This window comes from Peromyscus maniculatus, chromosome 19 (assembly GCF_049852395.1).
Source record: "Peromyscus maniculatus bairdii isolate BWxNUB_F1_BW_parent chromosome 19, HU_Pman_BW_mat_3.1, whole genome shotgun sequence".
Classification (NCBI taxonomy): Eukaryota; Metazoa; Chordata; class Mammalia; order Rodentia; family Cricetidae; genus Peromyscus; species Peromyscus maniculatus.
Genome location: NC_134870.1, coordinates 71,986,455 through 72,005,700, shown reverse-complemented (window position 1 = coordinate 72,005,700; position 19,246 = coordinate 71,986,455). Strand labels below are relative to the sequence as shown.

General features: G+C 48.3%; 1 protein-coding gene across 3 annotated transcripts in view; it reads left to right on the top strand.

Annotated features, from left to right (window-relative positions):
• The window catches only part of Ctdp1 (CTD phosphatase subunit 1), a 63,500-nt gene that overhangs the window by 9,457 nt on the left and 34,797 nt on the right, over window positions 1-19,246 (top strand). For all 3 annotated transcript variants that reach the window (XR_013046200.1, XM_006973875.4, XM_015992699.3), the window contains exons 2-10: window positions 1,872-1,955; window positions 2,619-2,712; window positions 3,126-3,254; window positions 5,068-5,218; window positions 8,528-8,618; window positions 10,509-10,675; window positions 11,616-12,662; window positions 14,261-14,402; window positions 15,708-15,917. Coding sequence is in view for 2 of the 3 variants with exons in the window: in XM_006973875.4 (XP_006973937.1) it covers window positions 1,872-1,955; window positions 2,619-2,712; window positions 3,126-3,254; window positions 5,068-5,218; window positions 8,528-8,618; window positions 10,509-10,675; window positions 11,616-12,662; window positions 14,261-14,402; window positions 15,708-15,917 (2,115 nt within the window). In the remaining variant the exon portion in view is untranslated. The remainder of the gene's footprint in view (window positions 1-1,871; window positions 1,956-2,618; window positions 2,713-3,125; window positions 3,255-5,067; window positions 5,219-8,527; window positions 8,619-10,508; window positions 10,676-11,615; window positions 12,663-14,260; window positions 14,403-15,707; window positions 15,918-19,246) is intronic.

The following is a 19,246-nucleotide window of genomic DNA, read 5'->3' as shown; positions in this document are numbered from 1 at the left end:
TTTTTAACTTGACCCCTGTCCTTGATGGTGGCTCAGTGTTGCCATGTAGAATACCATATAGTTTCCAGACAGGCACAGGAGCTAGAGAACCAGGCTGACTCCACATGGGTGGGTGGACAGGGGTACTTAAGGGCTCAAGAGACTTCCCTGTGCCTGAATTAATACTAGTAAGGTAGGACTTGTGATCTACTGCTGGTGGGTGGGGAGGGGGTTCCACGTCACATGCTTCCTTGTGCAGCCCCTGTGGCCATGGGGAAGATGCTGACTTGTTACCCGAGCAGAGTTTAGCAGCTGTGCTTACAGAAAAGGCTGAACTGGTCCTGATGTTTGTACGGAAATACAGGGAACCTTAACTGCTTGGAGAAAGAATACAGTTGAGAAAAATAGAGTTTTACTTACTGATTTGGAGACTTACTTTAGAGCTACAATAATCAAGTTCCCCATTCAGTTTTACTGTTGAGTTGTGAGGATTCTTCATGCTAGATAGTAGCTCTTTGTTAGGACTGTGGTTAACTTCTGGGGCCTCACTGACCAAAAACTCAGATCCTGCACCTGACACTGGGCCTTGTGTTTAGTTGTAATTTGTTTTAAGTCAGGTTTGGTATAAGATATGAGCCTTATACCAAAGGTCCTTTGTTTTGCTTTTTCTTACCTATGGTATCCCACAGCACCAGGGGAAAAGGCTCTCCTGTATCCACGGGACTGTGGTGTAGACCCTTGGGCATGTGCCCCTCAAGTCAGTCCCTCTTCCAAACCTCATGCACAAGGAAAGTCAGGATGCATGCGGAGACCTTGTCCAGTGAGGTTGATCTGGAGCTGCGTGTCTTGGGTCTTGGCCTTCTACCTCCTGTGAAGTACCAGGGAAGTCCTTTTGTTGTTCCTACATGGCCAAGACTTGGTCTAACCTTTGTCCTGCTTTCCTTCATCTCTTTCAGAGTGCTGTGAGGGGAGCAGTGGATAGGCTTCCCTGGCCAGGTCCCTGGGAGGGCCAAGTGCTCTCACTTACAGTACAATAGATAGGTTGGGCCCTGAGAGCTTCTGCTGGGGACAGAATAGACCAAGAAGCAGAGTGCCCTTGAGTGTAGAGCAGGGTAGGTAGGGCCAGTTCTGGTTTCTGGAAGGTGACCCTGCTTCTGGAGACTTTAATTTCATGCCACTAGGAAATAATTGGAAAGGTCCCAGCAACAAGCATGGGCCTGACAAGCACCCGACTGAACCATATTAGAGAAGTGTGAATCTCTCTCTGCTGGGTTATCTATCAGAGTTGTAGCCTCTGCTTTTACAGTCTGGAGATTTGTCTATAGTAATCCCTCTCTGAGGCAGTAGTGTGTGTGGACCTAATAAGAAAAATAATTTCTGTTTATTTAAAATAGAAAGTGGGCATGGTGGCATAGCCCAGTACTTGGGAAGCTGAGGCAAGAGGATGTTCAAGGTCAGCATGGGCTACATGGTCAAATATTGTTCTAAAAGGAAATAAACAACCAACTAGGGATATTATAGTAATTCTTTCAGAAAAATGTCAGATGAATATGAACTGGTCTAGTCTGGGAGTCATCTGTGGGAAGGAACAGAAATTTATTTTTGAATTATACCAACATGTGCTTACAATAATGTAGGTAAAGCGTGATTTTGATGCATTCCTTGTTAGAAACATGAGAAGATCGTGTGCACATAGTTATTGAGACCATCTGTATGTCGTCTCCTCTTCTGACTAGACCTCTCTCTGCAGCTCTTTCTTTCTTAGGCAGTGGATGGTTGTCCTGGCTAGAGTAATCTGAGTCAGATGGAGGCAGCCCGAAGACCTGTTCCCCTTCAGACGCCCTTTCTCCCACCATGTGATACATTGTTACCGTTTGCTTCTGTTTCTGCAGAGCACTTCTGGTGAGACTGGAAGGATGCAGCCATCCTGTCGTCATGAAGGGCCTGTGTGCCGAGTGTGGCCAGGACCTGACCCAGTGAGTACACATGGGGAGTGAGGCTCAAGAGTTTTAGCTCTCAGGTGGGGACCCTGGGGAGACAGAAGGTGTAAGGCACCATACAGGGTCCCGCTGCTTCTGCTCAGAGTTGGCCAGTTTCCCAAGGAAAGAATCCTTTTTGTTTTCAGCCTTCACTGCCTGACACCTAGATTATGCAGGGTACCCTTCTCCAGTATTTCTGGAAGGCATATGCTTTCCTCACAGTTGGGACTGCAAATCATCTTCTACGTCTAGAGCACCCCCTCCCTCTCCACACACACACACACACACACACACACACACACACACACACACACACTCAGGGTGTAGCTGACCACTGATGCCAAGTGGTCTCTGAGCTCTGTTCATTCAGCAGTGTAGGTGGGGGTGGCCGTCACTATTTTTGTTTCCATGTGACTGCCGTCGATTTACAAGGAGAGTTGACTCTTGCACTGAGCATGTGGCTGGCATATCTGACTGCAGGTGTGACCTGGAGCTCAGTTTCTCGTGTTCTTCCTGTTTTTAAAGAAGGCAGCATTCACTTTGCTGTCTGCACACAAGTGTGCTAGGATAGAAGTGTTGGTGACCACCTGCGAAGGCACGTCACTCACAGTTAGATGTGCCTTCCACACAGTTAACCAGGGGCTCTTTCCACATTCACAGGTTGCAGAATCAGAATGGAAAGCAGCAGGTCCCACTTTCTACAGCAACTGTTTCCATGGTCCACAGTGTGCCGGAGTTGATGGTGAGCTCTGAGGTAAGAAGAGTAGCAGCCACTGGGTTCTTTAGGGGAGCTCTGGAGCATGTCCTGGTAGACATCATTTTATAGGCAACCCTTATCTGGAATACTGCTTTCTAAGACTTGGAAGCTGCCTTTTTTCTTTTCTCATTCATTAACAATGTGTCTACACAGATACTTGGAAGCCCCACAGCTCTTAGTTTTATGTGTTGGTCATCTTCTTGGTACTGCCAACACTGCAGCAGGGGTGTTGAGTTCCCCTTGAGCCAGACTTTCCTAGAAATGCTGTGATGGGCTGCCAACATGGAAGCAGTAGTGGTGGATGGCTAGGGACCTGTCTGTGTGCTTTATATTAATAAAATTGGATTTTATTAGTATTTATAAAGTATACACATACTTTGCCATTTTTCTCTTTTCCTTTTTGACTTTAGCAAGCTGAAAAACTAGGAAGGGAAGATCAGCAACGACTACATCGAAACAGAAAACTGGTCCTCATGGTTGATTTGGACCAGACCCTGATTCATACAACTGAGCAGCACTGTCCCCAGATGTCCAACAAAGTGAGTGACACCAGCTTTCCCGTGGTAGCTGTCACAGCAGTCTTAGACCCTATGGTTCTATTTCAAAGTGCATTATCGTGTGTGAGTGAGTTCCTGTGATCACCTAGAGAGATGTGGGAAGCAGGCCCATCGCATATCTGTGTCTGGGCTGGTCCAGGCAGCACTGAAAGTGGCCGCTTACTGTTAGCATCGAGCTTTTGGGTGAGGTTCACACTTGCTGGGGTCAACAGAGTTCAGAGACCTGTAAAGACAGTGAGTGGGGACACAAGGAATGCTGTTGAGGGTATGGTCTTGGGAAGAGGTCTTATGTGGAGTTCCTCATTTCTGGATGTCTAGAACAAGAGGCTATCTAGGTCTGTGTTTAAGAGAACCTAGGAGTCACCATGAGGGAGTTGAATTCTCCAAGGTGACATAGGAAGTGGCCAGGTGTGGAATCACATTCAGGTTAAGCTTGAATGGGAAATCAGCCACTTGCTGGCAAGTTGAGGTTCAGGAGTGAAAAGCTTTTAGTGCCTAGTAGAGAAAGATGACCTAAAGCCTGTAGTCATGCATACTATTAACAAGGAAGGCCTGGCTAGTGTCAGTTTGTCGGGTTTTAACATATGAGCTGTTGGGAAGTGACACATAGACTGTTACTTTAGATTTTGGGTACATTACAGCTTTGTGTGTGTCCTGCTGTTCCTCCAGGTCTAGGGATGAGACGGCGCTAGAAGCTAATCACAGCCTAGGCTATGGGTCACCAGAGAGCTAAATTCCTTTGCTTGAATGAACTGCTGTGGATATAATGGTGAGATGAATAGTGACCAGTGAAAATAATGTAATGACAAGAGTGTAGGTAGAGTTTTGTGAAGATTAGCCTAATGTGACTAGAGTTCTGCCTCCACAGCACAGCTTACACTTAGACTTACATTAGTTATCTCTGTGTACCATGGCGTGTTACAGGACAATATGCACTGTCCTGTATGCAGTATTTGGTGTGATAGAAGTTCTTACTGAATAGTGTATCGTTTCAGTCACACCGCCTGTCGGGGTAGTGAGCGTTTTGGAACGTAGATGGCATGTAGATGGAGGCCTTTGCTCCTGTGCATCTCAGTGTGGGTTGCTGTGGTTTCCTTTTATTGTGCCTTTGGAGTTGCACATTTTGAATTAGTTCAGTAAGATAGCTTGAACCAGTTCTCAATTGTAAGGGATCTGGAGAACTACAGTGTGTGTACCTCTGTGTAGGGCAGTGTTTCACAACCCCTTTCATAGGGGTCACCTGAGACCATCAGAAAACAACATTTACATTATGATTCATAACAGGAGCAAAATTGCAGTCATGAAGAAGCAACAAAATACTTTTATGGTTGGGGGTCACCACAACATGAGGAGCTGTTAATATTAAAGGGTCACCACATTAGGAAGGTTGAGAACACTATAGGAAGATTTAGGCAGGACCAGCCTTCTACTAATATCAGGCTATCCTGGTTGTGATTATCACAGGTAGTTATCATGGTGGTTGATCCTAAATAGTTACAGGTGGTTATAGGTACCAGGTAGTTTATAGTAAGTAGTGTCATGGACATTTATAATTATGAGAGGTAGTTATTGCAGCCTGTCATTACAGTGGCTGGTTGGCGTAGCCATGATAGTTAGTGGCATCCATCATCATGGACCTTCCCATGCCTCACTCAGGCAGTATGTGGCTCTCATGTGCCCTGTGCAGTTCTTCATTTAACCTGGGTGTCTGCAGACCCTTGCAGGGCCCACAGCTCAGATGCTGCCTGGGCAGTTCTCCCTGCATCCTCTTCTCATTCTTGCCTCTTCTTTACAGGGCATCTTTCACTTCCAGCTGGGCCGGGGGGAGCCGATGCTGCACACCCGCCTGCGGCCCCACTGCCGGGACTTTTTGGAGAAGATCGCCAAGCTGTATGAGTTGCATGTTTTCACTTTTGGCAGCCGTCTGTACGCCCACACGATTGCAGGTCAGTCAGGCACAGTGTGAGGTCTTTCCTGTTTCCAGGGTCTGTCTTCAAAGCAAGGAATGGTACAGAAACTCAGGTTGAGACTGGCAGTTGCAGTGGGAAAGTTGACTGGGACCATAGGTGAATGGAAAGAGAAAACTTACGTGCGTGTGTTTTCAAAGGTAGCTGACTGAAGATGGCTTTGGAGCTCTGTTGTCCAAGTGTGTGCCAAATGCTGTATTGGCCATCATGAGTTACTTGAGGACTGAGTGACCTTTGCTTGTCTTGGTTGGACATGAACTGCTGGCAGTCACTTCCATGTGCTCTTAGTGTGCAGTGGCCACCAGGTGGCAGCACTGTCTGGGGAATGAGTTCTGGCTAGAGCCAGACAGGAAGTTACCACTGAACCACTCACTGTACATCACAGTCACCGCCTAAGTGATGAGGCAGGACACATTTCATTCCAGCAGGCTCGTGGCACCTGAGTAGCAGTTGCAGAACTTGTTCAAGGGAGCACTTTAAAATCCAAAGTCCTGGGGCTCAGGAGATGGTTCAATAGGTACAGCTCTTTTTGTGCAAGTGTGAGGACCTGCGTGCAGACCCCAGCCCCCACTACAAATCAGAATGGACAGCCAGTTTCTGAACCAGTAAGATCAGATTCCCTGTTTCAAAACAGCAGAAAACAACAAAACAAAGCAAAAAAGCGATAGAGGAAGAAGCCCAGTGTTGACCTCTGGCCTTCACACATGCATGCATGGGTAAGTGCGCGCGTGCACGCACACAAAAAACACACACACACACACACACACACATCAAAGATACAGATTGATCTCTGTCTTTATTGATGGAGTTGGTAGTTTAGACTCTCCTTTTAGTCTTTAGTTTCTTTGTAGCCTGTGTTTTTAAATAGACTTTGTCTTTTAGGTCAACTTTAGATTCACAACAGAATTACAGAGATTTCCCATATACATTCTCCCTCCACAGACTCTGCCCCCACTACACACCCCCTACCCTTAACACATCCTGCCTCCCCACTGTCAACAGCTCCCACCAGAATGTGTACTTAGTAATCTGTGGGTCTACACTGATACTGTGTTTGCCATATTGTCTTTGATTCAGTGTTTTGAGGGTGTGATTCCTGTGTACCTGAGACATAGGATTTGAAGATTTGTGTAATTGTGTAAGAGGAAGGTAAGCCATCTCAGACCAACAAAGAAGAACCCTGTGCTCAGACTGCATAGTCCAACCTTTAATCAGCAAGGTGATTATTAAGAGGTGGCCTTGGGAGGTTATGGAAGTGACCCCAGGACATTAGCTTGTCATTTCCACGCTTCGAAGGCATAGTGAGGTGGTACCACACCAGAACGCCTACCACCTGCCCCTGGACTGGAGCTGCTGATGCCTTGATCTTGGGTTTACAGCCACTAAAACTCTGATGTGTAGATCGCTGTTGGCTGTCAATTACCCAGTCTGCAGTAGTTGGCTGTGGCAGCCCCAACAGCTAAGGCATCCCTATATAAAAGTAGATCCACACCCAAGCTTGTGGCTTTCCCATTGAAACCCTCCTCTCTAGGTGGTAATTAGTGACTCATGGGCTAATAGCAATAATGGTGCAAGCTTTAGGCAGGTGACTTGGGCAGACATCAGCAGAGTTTAATGAAGAAAACATCCCAGTGCATTTTCAGACTTTTAATTTTTTTTTTTCGACTTTTAATTTTTAAGTTAAAGATGTCAGAAAAGTTAAAAATTTGAACTGTTCATCACTATCATCATGTCCACATGCATTCCCTCTTCTCTTGCTTGGGGTGTGTGTGTGTGTTTTACGTAGTTTGTCTTAAGTGTACATACACATTCATGCCATGTTCTTCTTGAATAAGAGTCTTACATCATCGTGGTTGTTAGTAAACCTGTGTCACATAACTGCATAGGAACCATTTCTTTTTGAACAATTGCAATCATTTCAATCTTTCTTCATAAGAAAAACGTCCACTGAGCATCCAACATGAACGAACTTCTCTGCTTTGGATTGGCTCCTGTGGGTGAGCACGTCAGCACCCATGCCTCCTGTCCATCTAGTAGCGATGACAATATGTATTTGGGGTCTTTTAGCTCTTATCCTAGTTACTTAGGACAGTTGCTGGACAAATCTTAGAGCAGCAGTTCTCCTGGAGCTCGAAACCCCTTCGGGGGTGGAAGGACCTTTTCACAGGAGTCACATATTAGATATCCTGGATATCAGATACTTTCATTACTGTTCATAGCAGGAGCAAAATTACAGTTATGAAGTAGCCATGAAACTAATTCATAGTTGGGGGTCACCACAACCTAAGGGACTGTATTAAAAGGCCACAGCATTAGGAAGGTTGAGAACCACTGGCCTAGAGTCACTCTTCCTTGTAGATACTGTTTTATTGATCTGACCATGTAGACCCAGCAAGGACCAGAATGAAGGAGACTTAAGGACCGTGCCAGTACTGAGCAAGAGGACATTTGCTTAAGCAAAACCACATCCTGGGTTTCATCTGGGTCACCTCCTCATTAGTCCTTTTGACACTCAGCCCATGTGATACTGCATCAGGTCCGTGTCAGTAAGGCCCCAGTGATGAAGATAAGAATGAATGAATGAATGCCAGGCTGCTTTCAGACCAGCAGCAGGAGAGCGTACTGACTGTGCCCACCGTTGACGGTGCCACACCGTAGCAGCCAGCTAACAACCCTGGCTTTGTGGGGCTGCCAAAAGCAAATCCTGCTGCTCTGAGTCTTCTGTGCTAGGCAAGCACTTGTGGCTTTAGCAGAGACTTCCAGCATCTAGTTCTTCTGAAGCATGTAGGACAGACTCGGACAGCAATATCCAGTAAAACTGGAGACAGTATCTGTAAGAACCTAAGTGTGAAATTCTCCCAGGAACACTGCACGCCAGAGCCCGAGGACAGCTGTGGACAGGGTGTGAATCCAATGGCAGATATTCCTGTGGCATATTCTACGTGCAGCACACTTAGCACAGTGCACGTCAAGGTGACTGGACACCAGTGGGAGGTGGTTGGGCCTTAGGAAGTTGGCTGAGCGAGGTCACTAGGGCAGTGTCCTTAAAGGAGGGAATACTGGGACCATGCTCCTCCTCTTCCTCCTCCTGTGCTTTGTGCAGGACAGTTGCATATTACAGATTGCTTCTAGTTAAAGTTACTGTAGACAGACAGCAAGTGTGGCTTTGTTTTAGAAATTCTGGCGCGTATAAGAGAAGATCAGACTCAAATGAGCAGGTCTCAGCTATACCGGTCACAGTGGAGTGCTGTGTGCACAGTGTCAACTTTGCCCTTTGTCCTCTTACAGGCTTTCTGGACCCTGAGAAGAAGCTTTTTTCTCATCGAATATTGTCTCGAGATGAATGTATTGACCCATATTCTAAGACAGGAAACCTTAGGTATGTACTTGGCTGAATTACCTTGGAAACAGCTTACTATTCAGTTTCCTCTTTAAAATTTGAATTTTGAGCCAGACAGTGGTGGCACACGCCTTTAATCCCAGCACTCAGGAGGCTGAGGCAGGTGGATCTCTGAGTTGAGGCCAGCCTGGGCTACAGAGCAAGTTGGAATACAGCCTGGCCTATACAGAGAAACTCTGTCTTGGGGGAAAAAAAGAAAGAGATCAAATTTTGAGAATCAGTTTCAGAGGGTCGGTACATGGTCATCATTGTGGGGTGCAGGACAGCAGGCCTGGCATTGGGGTACTGGCTGAGAGCTCACATCTGGGCCTGGTCTGGGTTTTTGAAACCTCCCAAGCCACCCCCAGTGACATAACCTCCTACAACAAGGTCATACCTCCCCAAACAGTTCACCAGCTAGGATCTAAACATTCAGATATATGAGCCTATGGGGTCTTCTCCTCCATCCACCACAGGCCCTAAGGGGACCCCACTCCTTTCTGCAGCCTCCAGTCCTGTTCCCTCCTCTGGACCATACAGTTATACAACTACCCTGAGGTGGTTCTTCATTTCTGTCTTCACCACCTGGGGTGGTGGTCATCTTTCCCTGCATGGGATGCATGTTGGCTTGCTCTTCATCGCTCACCCATCTGCTTCCATGTCTGCCTTCACCAGCTGACCTGGGAGAATAGGCCTTGAATTTCAGGCCTATTTAGAGGCCTGGCTAGAACTCACTATTGCAGAGACAGGAAGCAGTGACTTCAGAGGTGTAGGGTTGGGGCTCATAAGGCAGAGGAGCCTAGAGGAGGTGAAGGGCTCACAGGAGCAGCAGTGTGACCCCAGCAGCTGCCAGAACTTCACATGGCCCTCTGAGGTGAAGGATGAGCAGACCAGTGCCACCATCTCAGAGTTATAATTCAATAGGAATTTCCTGGGATCCATTCCACTAATACATATAAAACCCAAGTCACATAGCCAAAGTTTCCCCTTCTTCTGTCTTGCTATCTTTTTGCTTGTTTCTTGTCATTTCTAAGCTTCTACTCAGTCCTACTTGGAAAGCATTGTTGTATCTGAAATTTTTCACTTTGTACAAGATATTCCCCATTTCTACCAAGAAAGGGCTCTACCAAGAAAGGGCCATGTCTACCATTCTTATGCATCAAGTGGCATTTGTTTCTATAGTGTTTCTGTCAAGACGTGGACCATAGCGGTTTTGTATGCCAGCTGAAGGGGGTGGGGCTTGTGCAGGCATCCTCTTCTGGTTTCATTTTTAGATCAAGGGATCCACAGAGACTTGAAAGCTGTGTGCTGTTATTAACTAGAAAAGAAGAATGTGAAGTGTTTAGTTGAAACAAGACCTCACTTTGACTAGCTGATGTAGAGGGGGCAGACTGAAAGCATGGGTTTGTGATTCATCAGCACACAAAGCTGGCTGCAGGGAGGGTGCTAGACTCCAGTGGAATCACCCCAAATAGGCGTATGCTGCCACCTGTGGTGTGGACAGCTGGCCATCCACTCTAGGGTACCAGGGGAGCAGTTGGCTCTTTTACCCTGGCTGTGTTTGTGAATGTGGTCTGACCCATTTGTTTACAAGAACTGAATTTTCAGAGTTGCGTTCTGACCTGTGACTGAACTATTATCATCTTTAAAAGTTTTCTTAAGGAGAGCCAACAGTGGAGAAAAATATTTTAATGTTACTTTCTCTGGACAAAAAAAGTATAAATTGTGAATTAAGTGAAAGTTCCCTGTTATAGCTTGCTTCTTTTTAAGGAGTCTGCTGTTTGCTCTTTATATGTAGTCGAATGTCCTAAACTTTTATTTTTAGCAGAATAAAAGATTATTGCAAGTGGCAAATCAATGTTTGTGTAAACTGCATGTTTTTGCTTGTAGAAATCTCTTTCCCTGTGGAGACTCAATGGTTTGCATTATTGATGACCGGGAAGATGTCTGGAAGTTTGCCCCTAACCTTATAACTGTGAAGAAGTATGTCTACTTTCCAGGCACAGGTGATGTGAATGCACCTCCTGGGGCCCGGGAATCTCAGACAAGAAAAAAAGGTGGGTGATCCCCTTCCCAATGTGAAATTAGCATTTTGATAAATTTTTATCTTTTTTTATCTCTATAATGACTTGTAAATTCAATATTCACTTGATTCTTGTTTGCTTTCTATTTGTACTTTAATTTTCCCGAGGCAGTTGGGTTTATGTAATGAAAAATAGGATATTTAAAAGTCATATTAGGGCTGATGATATAGTTTCATGGTATACTGCTTACCTACCTTTCACAAGTCCCTGGATTCAGTCCTTAGTACTGGAAGGGCGGGGGCAGCAGCAGATAACATACTGCTCTAAAGTTTTGCTGGCTGTAAGATTAAAGATGCTGGCTGAGTATCTAACTATGATGATGCTACTTTCATCCCAGGTTTTCTTAAGCAATAGGACCAGTGGATTCTGTATCCTATAGAGGAAGTGAGGTGCAGGATACAGCTGTTCCCTTTGTCAGAACCAACCCCAAGCAGGGACTCCATCTATTGCCTGCATGGAGACTGCAGGGAACTGTGTCTGCTGGGCACATGTGAGCCAGAGTGTCTGAAGGAAGTTTATATTTCTTTTTCCTCCCTCTTGTTTTTTGAGACAGTCTTTTTATGTAGCCCAGACCCTCTACCTCAGCCCGAATACAGGGATTACAGATGTGCATCACCAAACTCAATTTAAAGTTTTGGTTTTAAGAGTTTGTGGTGGATTTTAGTTTTGGGGGAAATGTTTAGAGGCATGCTATTGCTCCTGTAGTCATTGAAGTAGAAAAAGAAGGTAGAACGTTTTGGGGCCTTGTAGATGAGGCCGTTGACCGGGAAAGCCATGCCTGCATGGGCTGTAAAGGTCTGTGCTTGGCCACAGGCCTGAGCTAGAGGGCAGACAGTTCAGACTGTCCTGGAGATGGGTGCGGTTTAGGTTTGAAAGTATTTACTACCATTAAGTAACAGTAACTTTTTTTTAGTAAATCACTCTAAAGGAGCTGACATCTTGGAACAAGCTCTGTCAGTGAAGGATCCTGAGGAAGGCAAGCCTGCATCTGGGGTGGAGCAGAGCAATGGCCTTGGGAAGACCTCCCGGGAACTCAATGGTGGCGAGGCTGTACCAGGAGCTCTCCCCAGTAAAACAGACGAGAAGGATACCTGGTCCCTTCCCCGGGCCTCTCCTAGCAGCAGCCCCCGCGGCCACGAGCTGACGGAACCTTCCGAGCTCCCAGTGTCTTGTGAGTGGGACAGTCGGACCACAGCAGGGAGGCAGCCCCCTCGGGGCGACTCCAGGCAGGATTTGGATTTTGACTTGTCCAGCGACAGTGAGAGCAGTGAGGGCAGCAGGTCCGAAGGGCGGAAGTCGTCCTCTGCTTCCTCCGATGGGGAGAGCGAGGAGAAGAGAGGCCACAAGTCTCCAGCCACCCAGGACAGAACCCAAGTTCCACAGCAGGGGGCACCCCCTGACCCAAGTGCAGGGAGACCTACAGCAAGCCCCTTGGGAGAGTCTGGCTCCAGCACCCACCTGCATGACAAAGGATCAGACCTGGATACACAGGAGGAGAGTGAACGGGACAGTCTCTGTGGCCTGGGCAATGGCTGTGTGGACCGGAAGGAGGCTGAAACAGAGTCACAGAACAGTGAGCAGTCAGGTGTCACTGCGGGCGAGTCCCTGGACCAGAGTGTGGGGGAGGAGGAGGAAGAGGACACAGATGATGATGACCATTTGATACACCTCGAGGAGATCCTAGTCCGAGTCCACACCGACTATTACACAAAATATGACAGATACCTCAAGAAGGAGCTTGAGGAAGCTCCAGATATACGGAAAATTGTGCCAGAGCTCAAGAGCAAGGTGCTGGCAGATGTTGCTGTGATCTTCAGTGGGCTGCACCCAACAAACTTCCCCGTGGAGAAGACTCGGGAGCACTATCATGCTACGGCCCTGGGAGCCAAGGTCCTCACTCAGCTGGTGCTGAGCCCTGACGCCCCAGACAGGGCCACTCACCTCATTGCAGCTCGAGCTGGTATGTGCCACCGTCTCTGACCCCTGGGGTAGGGACATACAACCAGCCTGCTCCCGGGCATGCATGTACCTTTTGTGCTTCGACTTGGTCTCTTTCTGAGGCTAGATCATAATGGAACACTCTTTATAATCATGACGCTTTAAAAACAGGGTGACTGGCTAGGGAGAGAAATGAGTTGATCAGGTGTTTGTCACACAGGTGTAAGGACCTGACTTGGGATCTCCAGAACCCATGTAAGCCAGGCTCAGTGGCTTATGTCTGGAATGTCTGTGCCCCTATAGTATGATACAGTGACAGAGACAGAGAATCCCAGAAGCTCGTGAGCAGGATAGCTGGTGTAAGCAGACACCAAAGACCCTGTCTCGAGGTGGAAGAAAAAATACCATCTAAGGTTGTCTTCTGACCTCCACATTGTGTGTGGCACCTGCACACACACGCAGACACACACACTCAGGGGTGATAATTGACTTTGGGTAAAGGTTTTTCCTGTACACACTTCACCTGTCTTGGGTCCCTAAGCAGTCGCCTTCCTGTTTTGTGTGACATGGTCATAGAAAGCCAGTAGCAGTTTGGCTTCCCTCATAGAGCTCACGCACACTGTCTGGGCACTGCTGGTTCCCTTGCTGTTTCTCAGCAACAGTCCCTGGGCTGGAGTTCCTCATGCTTCACCTCCAGGCTCTGCACGCCTGTCGATGGCTCATTCCCATCGTCTCCCTGCAGGTTTCAGCTTGTGGGACTCTGGCTTCTGACCATGATGTCATCGGCTCGGTAGAAGAGTTAGCACAGACTAGAGGGAAGCTGGCAGGCTCTCTGGCCCCAGCAGCATCTTGTGTCTGAGGAGGGAATGTAGCAGCAATCTTCCTCAGGAACAAAGGGGGTTGTCCTTCCAAAGCACTGGGAGTACAAGTCAGGTCCCCCCTTGGGTTGTGTCTGGGTGTGCACCTGCTTATGTAGGGACCGCCCAGGACTTGGTCCATATCTCTATTTTGCCTGGTTCTGAAGCTCTTTTTCCGTGGACACTTGAGCCGTTGGGACGATGTAAGGTGTGACCGTCATGTTGTCATCCCACCGTTTCCTTTGAAGAGGAGGACTTCTTGAAGCCACAGCCAGGGGCTCAGTTGGCCATCCTACAGCACAGGGTCCCTGAGCCGTGTACAGACCAGCTGTAACACATCAGGATGGGAGTCACTCGGTGGGGGACCAGGAGCCCTCCAGGGAGCTCTTGCCATACATAGGAAGGACAAAAGACGAGGCAGGGGACAGGGTCAGGACAGGGCCAGGCTGGTTAAGGAAGCCCTGGAGTTGCAGTGATAGGTTGCCTCAGTGTGGGGAGAATTGACAGGGCCTCCTGATAGATCTCTTGCCATGGGTGGTGCCAGAGCTCAGGTAATAAACAATCCTGGAGGGCCTCAGGCTGTCATGGGGATAGCTTGAGGATTAGAAAGTAGCTTAGCTACAGAAATCCTGTTGGCAGAGGTTCTAACCCCCAGTGGTGAGGAGGATGCTTGGCTGTAAACCTCCGTGCAGCTCCATCCTAAGGAATATATAACCCCCACTCGGGTCCACCAGGCAAGCAGTCTGACATGTTGTCTCTGCAGGCACAGAGAAGGTGCGCCAGGCACAGGAGTGTAAGCACCTACACGTGGTCAGCCCTGACTGGCTGTGGAGCTGCCTGGAGCGCTGGGACAAAGTCGAGGAGCAGCTCTTTCCACTCCTAGACGATGATGCCCGGGCACACAGGTAGGCTCGCTCCCCTCCATGTCATTCCACGCTGCCTTTCTTCCATGAGGTACCCAGACACTAGCAGGCGTCTAGGTGTGGCCTGCATGATCTTCCCAAGCTGGGTCAGGAGTGTCTGCGGACTCAGTTACACTTCAATCCAGCAGTGTTTTCAGGTGGCTGGATACAGTGAGGAGAGCCTTGTTGTTCAAGGGTGTCCATCCAAGATCCATGACATATTAGTTACTTGTCCTGATGCTGTGACACAGTACCTGACCAACAGTTTAAAGGGGGAAGGAGTCTCTTCTATCATGGTAGGGATCTGGTCGCAGGAGCTTGAGGCAGCTAGTCATGCTGTTTCAGCATTTTAGGAAGAATGATAAATGTTGGTGCTCAGCTAGCTTTCTCCTTTCTGGGTAGTGTAGGACCCAAGCCCAGAGAATCCAGAGATGGTTCCCCACATACCTTTAGGGTGAGTCTTCTCTCCTCAATTAACTTAATCAGAATAATCCTTCACAGGCATGGCCAGAGGCTTCTCCTAGATGGCTGTAGATCTGCACGGTAGTCATTATTACCGTTACAAATGCCACCCAGCCCTAAAGCTGCAGTGCTCCTTAGAGGGAGTGTCCACCCTGGCTGTGACCTCTACAGGTGATCTTATAAAGATCCAGAAAAGCATCAGCTCTGGGTTTTCTTTTAGTACAGTTCAATGTGGGATTCAGGAGTACATCCTAGTTTGCATGTATTTCTTCAGGGTTGATATTATACAAATTATAGAAAGGAACCAAAGGATGGGAGGTGGGGTGAGGGCCATGGAGCAGGTCTGCAGAATTACTCCAAGAGGGAGATATATGGAAAATGGAACTTCGCATCTTATGTGTATTTGTGATGAGAAACTTTTGGTGTTGGGGTCAAGTGGCAGTCAGTTTCTGTTGAGAGTACCTTTGAGCATTGTCAGCTCAAGCAGCTCTCCAAGTGTGAAGTACAAAGAACTGAAGTTGTCCTGCTGAGGTAAAGGCTTCCTCCAAGCAGGCCCTGCTGCGCAGCAGACTTGGTGATGCTGGTGGTTGACCATCATGTTATTTTTACACATCGTTATGTTCTAGAATTCCAAGTTGCAAATCTTCCATCTTAAGCTGAATTCAGTCAAGAATTGAAGAAGCTTTTCATTTGGAGCCTAGCCAGTAGTTTGTGGTTGTCCCTGGTACATATTGCCACCTTTCCTGCATCCACATCCTTAACGTTGCTGTACATCTCTTTCCTCTTGTGTCCGTGGGCCATGTGTTATTGATAATACCGTTCATGGCCCTTGCTCTCCTCCCACAGAGATAACAGTCCTGCAGCCTTTCCAGACAGACAGAGTGTGCCCCCAACAGCCTTGTTCCACCCAACACCCATCCATTCCAAGGCCCACCCGGGCCCCGAGGTTCGGATCTATGACTCCAACACAGGCAAGCTCATCCGGATGGGCACCCAGGGTCCTGCACCAGCTCCCTCCAGTGCCCCACTTATCCATGGGGAGCCTTCCTCCTTCAGGTACGTTGTGGCACTTGGAAGCTTCCTTCGCTGAGAAAATAGGCATCTGAAGTGTTAAGGTTTAGCTTTCTGAACCTGTTAAGATGGTTGTGTTGGCCCAAGTGGTGTTGGAGGCTCTGTTCAGTCCTGAGTTTGTGTTGGGTTGCTTGCCTAACAGCGGTGATTTCCAGTGCATAGAGCACCTCCAGCTTGCGCTGGGCTCTTGTGGTTATTCTGCCGAGTCTTGGGTTACAGAACCAAAAGTAGAGGAATCTTGCTTTAGTTCTGCAGTATCCTATACAAGTCATGTGTCTCTACAGAGTGCTCAGTGCTGGCAGGGTATTCAAGAGTATCGTGGGGTGCCCAGCAGAGGAGGGTGCTCTCACTTCCCTCGCAGATCTGTCCTCAGGCCAATCTGTCCTACAGGCAGGCAGTCTTGGCCCCCTGGACTCTTCTACATACTGAGAGAAGACACTTTGTCAGAAGGGTATGTGAGAGCACTGAGTAGATTAAAAGTCACTTCTTGGTTGGGTTGGTGATGCCCCACAAGCGACAGCCCCTTATTACCCCCTACTTTCTCTGTGCAGCCTTCGTCACCCCCATCCCTCTGAACCCCTCAGACTGCCCTTATATACCCAAAGCACATCCTGCTTGTTTAAATAAGGAGTCAATAAGGGGCAGTAGATACAGTGTTCAGCTTGCAGTGGGCATGTAGTCCCCTGCCCATTCCTCTGTGATCCTCTCTGCAGAAGCAATGAGATCATTCCTGGTACTCGCCCTATGTGGTCAGCAGCCCAGAACTATAATGCTGTTCATTCTGCTCCGATTGTAATGCTTTACATGTTTTCAGCAGAGCAGTCTTAGGGCTGAGCAAAAACTTGGTCCTGGGTGGCCCAGCCTCCATGACACACAGGCAATAGGAAGTAGGATTGGCACAAACAGAAAAGCCAGGATCCTCATTCAGGACTGGTGTGAAGCGGCTTTCTGCTTCCTCGGTGCACACTGACTGCACCTGCTGCTCTGCAATTCAAAACAAAACTTGTTTTCTTCCAATTAGTCACTACATGCTGGAGCGTGTCCACTTGCTGCTGCTTCTAGTCTGTACCATCACATCACCAAGGTGGGGTCGCGGAGGTCAAGGTTGTGGATATTTTTAACTGTAGTACAGCATGGCAGCCATGTTGCCACAGCACGCTGCCCTTTGCCCTGACACCCAGAGAGGAGACCTGTATGCCCTGGGGAGGTGGGGGGGGGGGACATATCCAGCAGCTGTCCTGGGAAGCTAATGGCTAGCAAGAGCTTGGGAAGGCGGCCTAGCCTCTCTGGGTGTGGCTCACTATCGGAGTACACTTGAGCAAACTGCCTTATTATGTCCTTTCCATCCTTTTTTTTCTACTGAGTTCTTCTTTGGATAGGGGTGTAAGGGGTAGGTTTGTCATGTGAAGCCCCCTCCGTGCTTACAGGAGAGAGCCATGGTTAGTACCATGCTGCCACAGCTTCCCTCCCTGTGCAGGACCGCGTTTTTGAGTGGTATGGAGTACTAGGTGTTTTCCTCCACAGCAGGCACCTGTGACTCAGACATTTGTTCCCTGTCTATGAGATTAAGTTCAGTGTGGATTGGCTGTACATGGTTTTTCTTGAAATTTTTACATTCAGTTTGAGTCTCCTTTCAGATTCTGTTGTGATTAATACCATTTGGCAAATTGTCCATGCTCTGGAGTGTTACCTGGTCCCAGAACACAGGGACGGCAGAAGTTCGGCACCTCCTGCCATAGCCCCAGCCAAGCCTGACTGCTGTGCTGAGCCCAGCAGGTGTGAGGTTGCCGTCACACACGATCCTAAGTCATCTGTTTGTGTTGCGGTGTGAGAAGTCTGAGTTTGGTTCAGAGCACTGTATGTATTGTACTGTCCTAAGGTGAAACGTTCACTCTTTTGCCAAAGTGTCTTTAAAATGGTGAGGCTATCCTCATTTCTGAGGTCTTGGTTAGAAAATAAAGAGGATGAATGTGCACAGCTGGGGTGGGGGTATGCTGTACCCCTAGAACCCACATAAATGCTGCACAGTGGTGTGCATCTGCAGTCACACTGCTGGCCAGGTGGAAACAGGCAGATACCTGAAGGTCAGTGACGAGCCAGCCTGTCTGAGTCAGTTAGAGGCCTTGTCTCAGACTTGTAGTGGAGGGTGGTTGAGCAGACACATGATGTGTCGGCCTCTGGCCTGCACACGTGCACCTGCTTGTACGACCATGTTCATCTATCCATCACATCCACGTGTAGAAGAGTGCTATCCCCTCGGATGGGCAGCAGTGACACCTTGTTCACCGGCTTGTTCTGTCATCTCACGGCTTCTGCTTCCGTGCACATGTGACGGTGGAGGAGAACCACAGGCACCAGGCATGCCAGCAGTGTGGAAGGGCGGAAGCTGGAGGCCAAGGTGGGCTGGGGCTTCTAAAGAACCTTCTAGCAAAGCTACAGAGCAGAGTGTGTGCTGTAACAGAAAACATAAAATCACATGGGTACAAAACAAGCCCAAAAAAGTAAAACCACAGGGAACTTGTTGGCTGTAGGCCTGCACATCCTTCATGTAGGACGCAGATGCACCCAGCTGGAAGTCAGGGCAAGTGTGGTCTTCGGGCTGACCTAGATACTGGAGCCCAGGTGGTCTCAAGAGGGGGCTCTGGCAGTGGGGAGAGAGAGGTTAAGCATTCAGCTTGTAGGAATTGGGGGTGTGATGAACATTCGCCCCCACACGTCGCTAAGTACAAAGGCTTTATTCCAGTGCTGCCTGTTCATTCAAACGTGAAGTGTGCTTGTGTTTCGCTGAGGATGTTTAAGTGGGCTCAGCACTTGGCTGAGCTCTGGCAATGTTTACTGAGTACGTACCCTTTGACCCAGGTCCTGATTTAGGAGCTGTGCTCTAGAAGTAAAAGCAGTAGCTGAGGGCAGTGGAGTGGGGGACAAGATTTGGAACTCTAATTTCTTTCTTGCTGAAAATAATCATAACACTGTCACACGAAACACTGATGCATAGTGTTGGGAGCAGCCCAGTGACCAGCTGGCCTATGGCCTGTATCCACACTGGTGCTATTCTCTGGGCTGCTGTCGTGTGAGGCCTGAGCAGCTGTACCCTTCTGAGCTGAAGGGACAGAGACAATAGGGAGTCGAAGCCACCACAGCCTCCAGGATTTGAGAAGCAAAGCTGAGGGAGGGGAGGCCCCGGAGGAGCCTGGTGGGATTCTGGAGTTGTGAGTCCTTCCAGAGCCTCTCCGCCAACAATATCTGTGGAGGGAATGTGCCATGGTCAGCCCAGAGAAGCAGATGGGTATGGGAAAGGGTGGAAAGATGGAGAA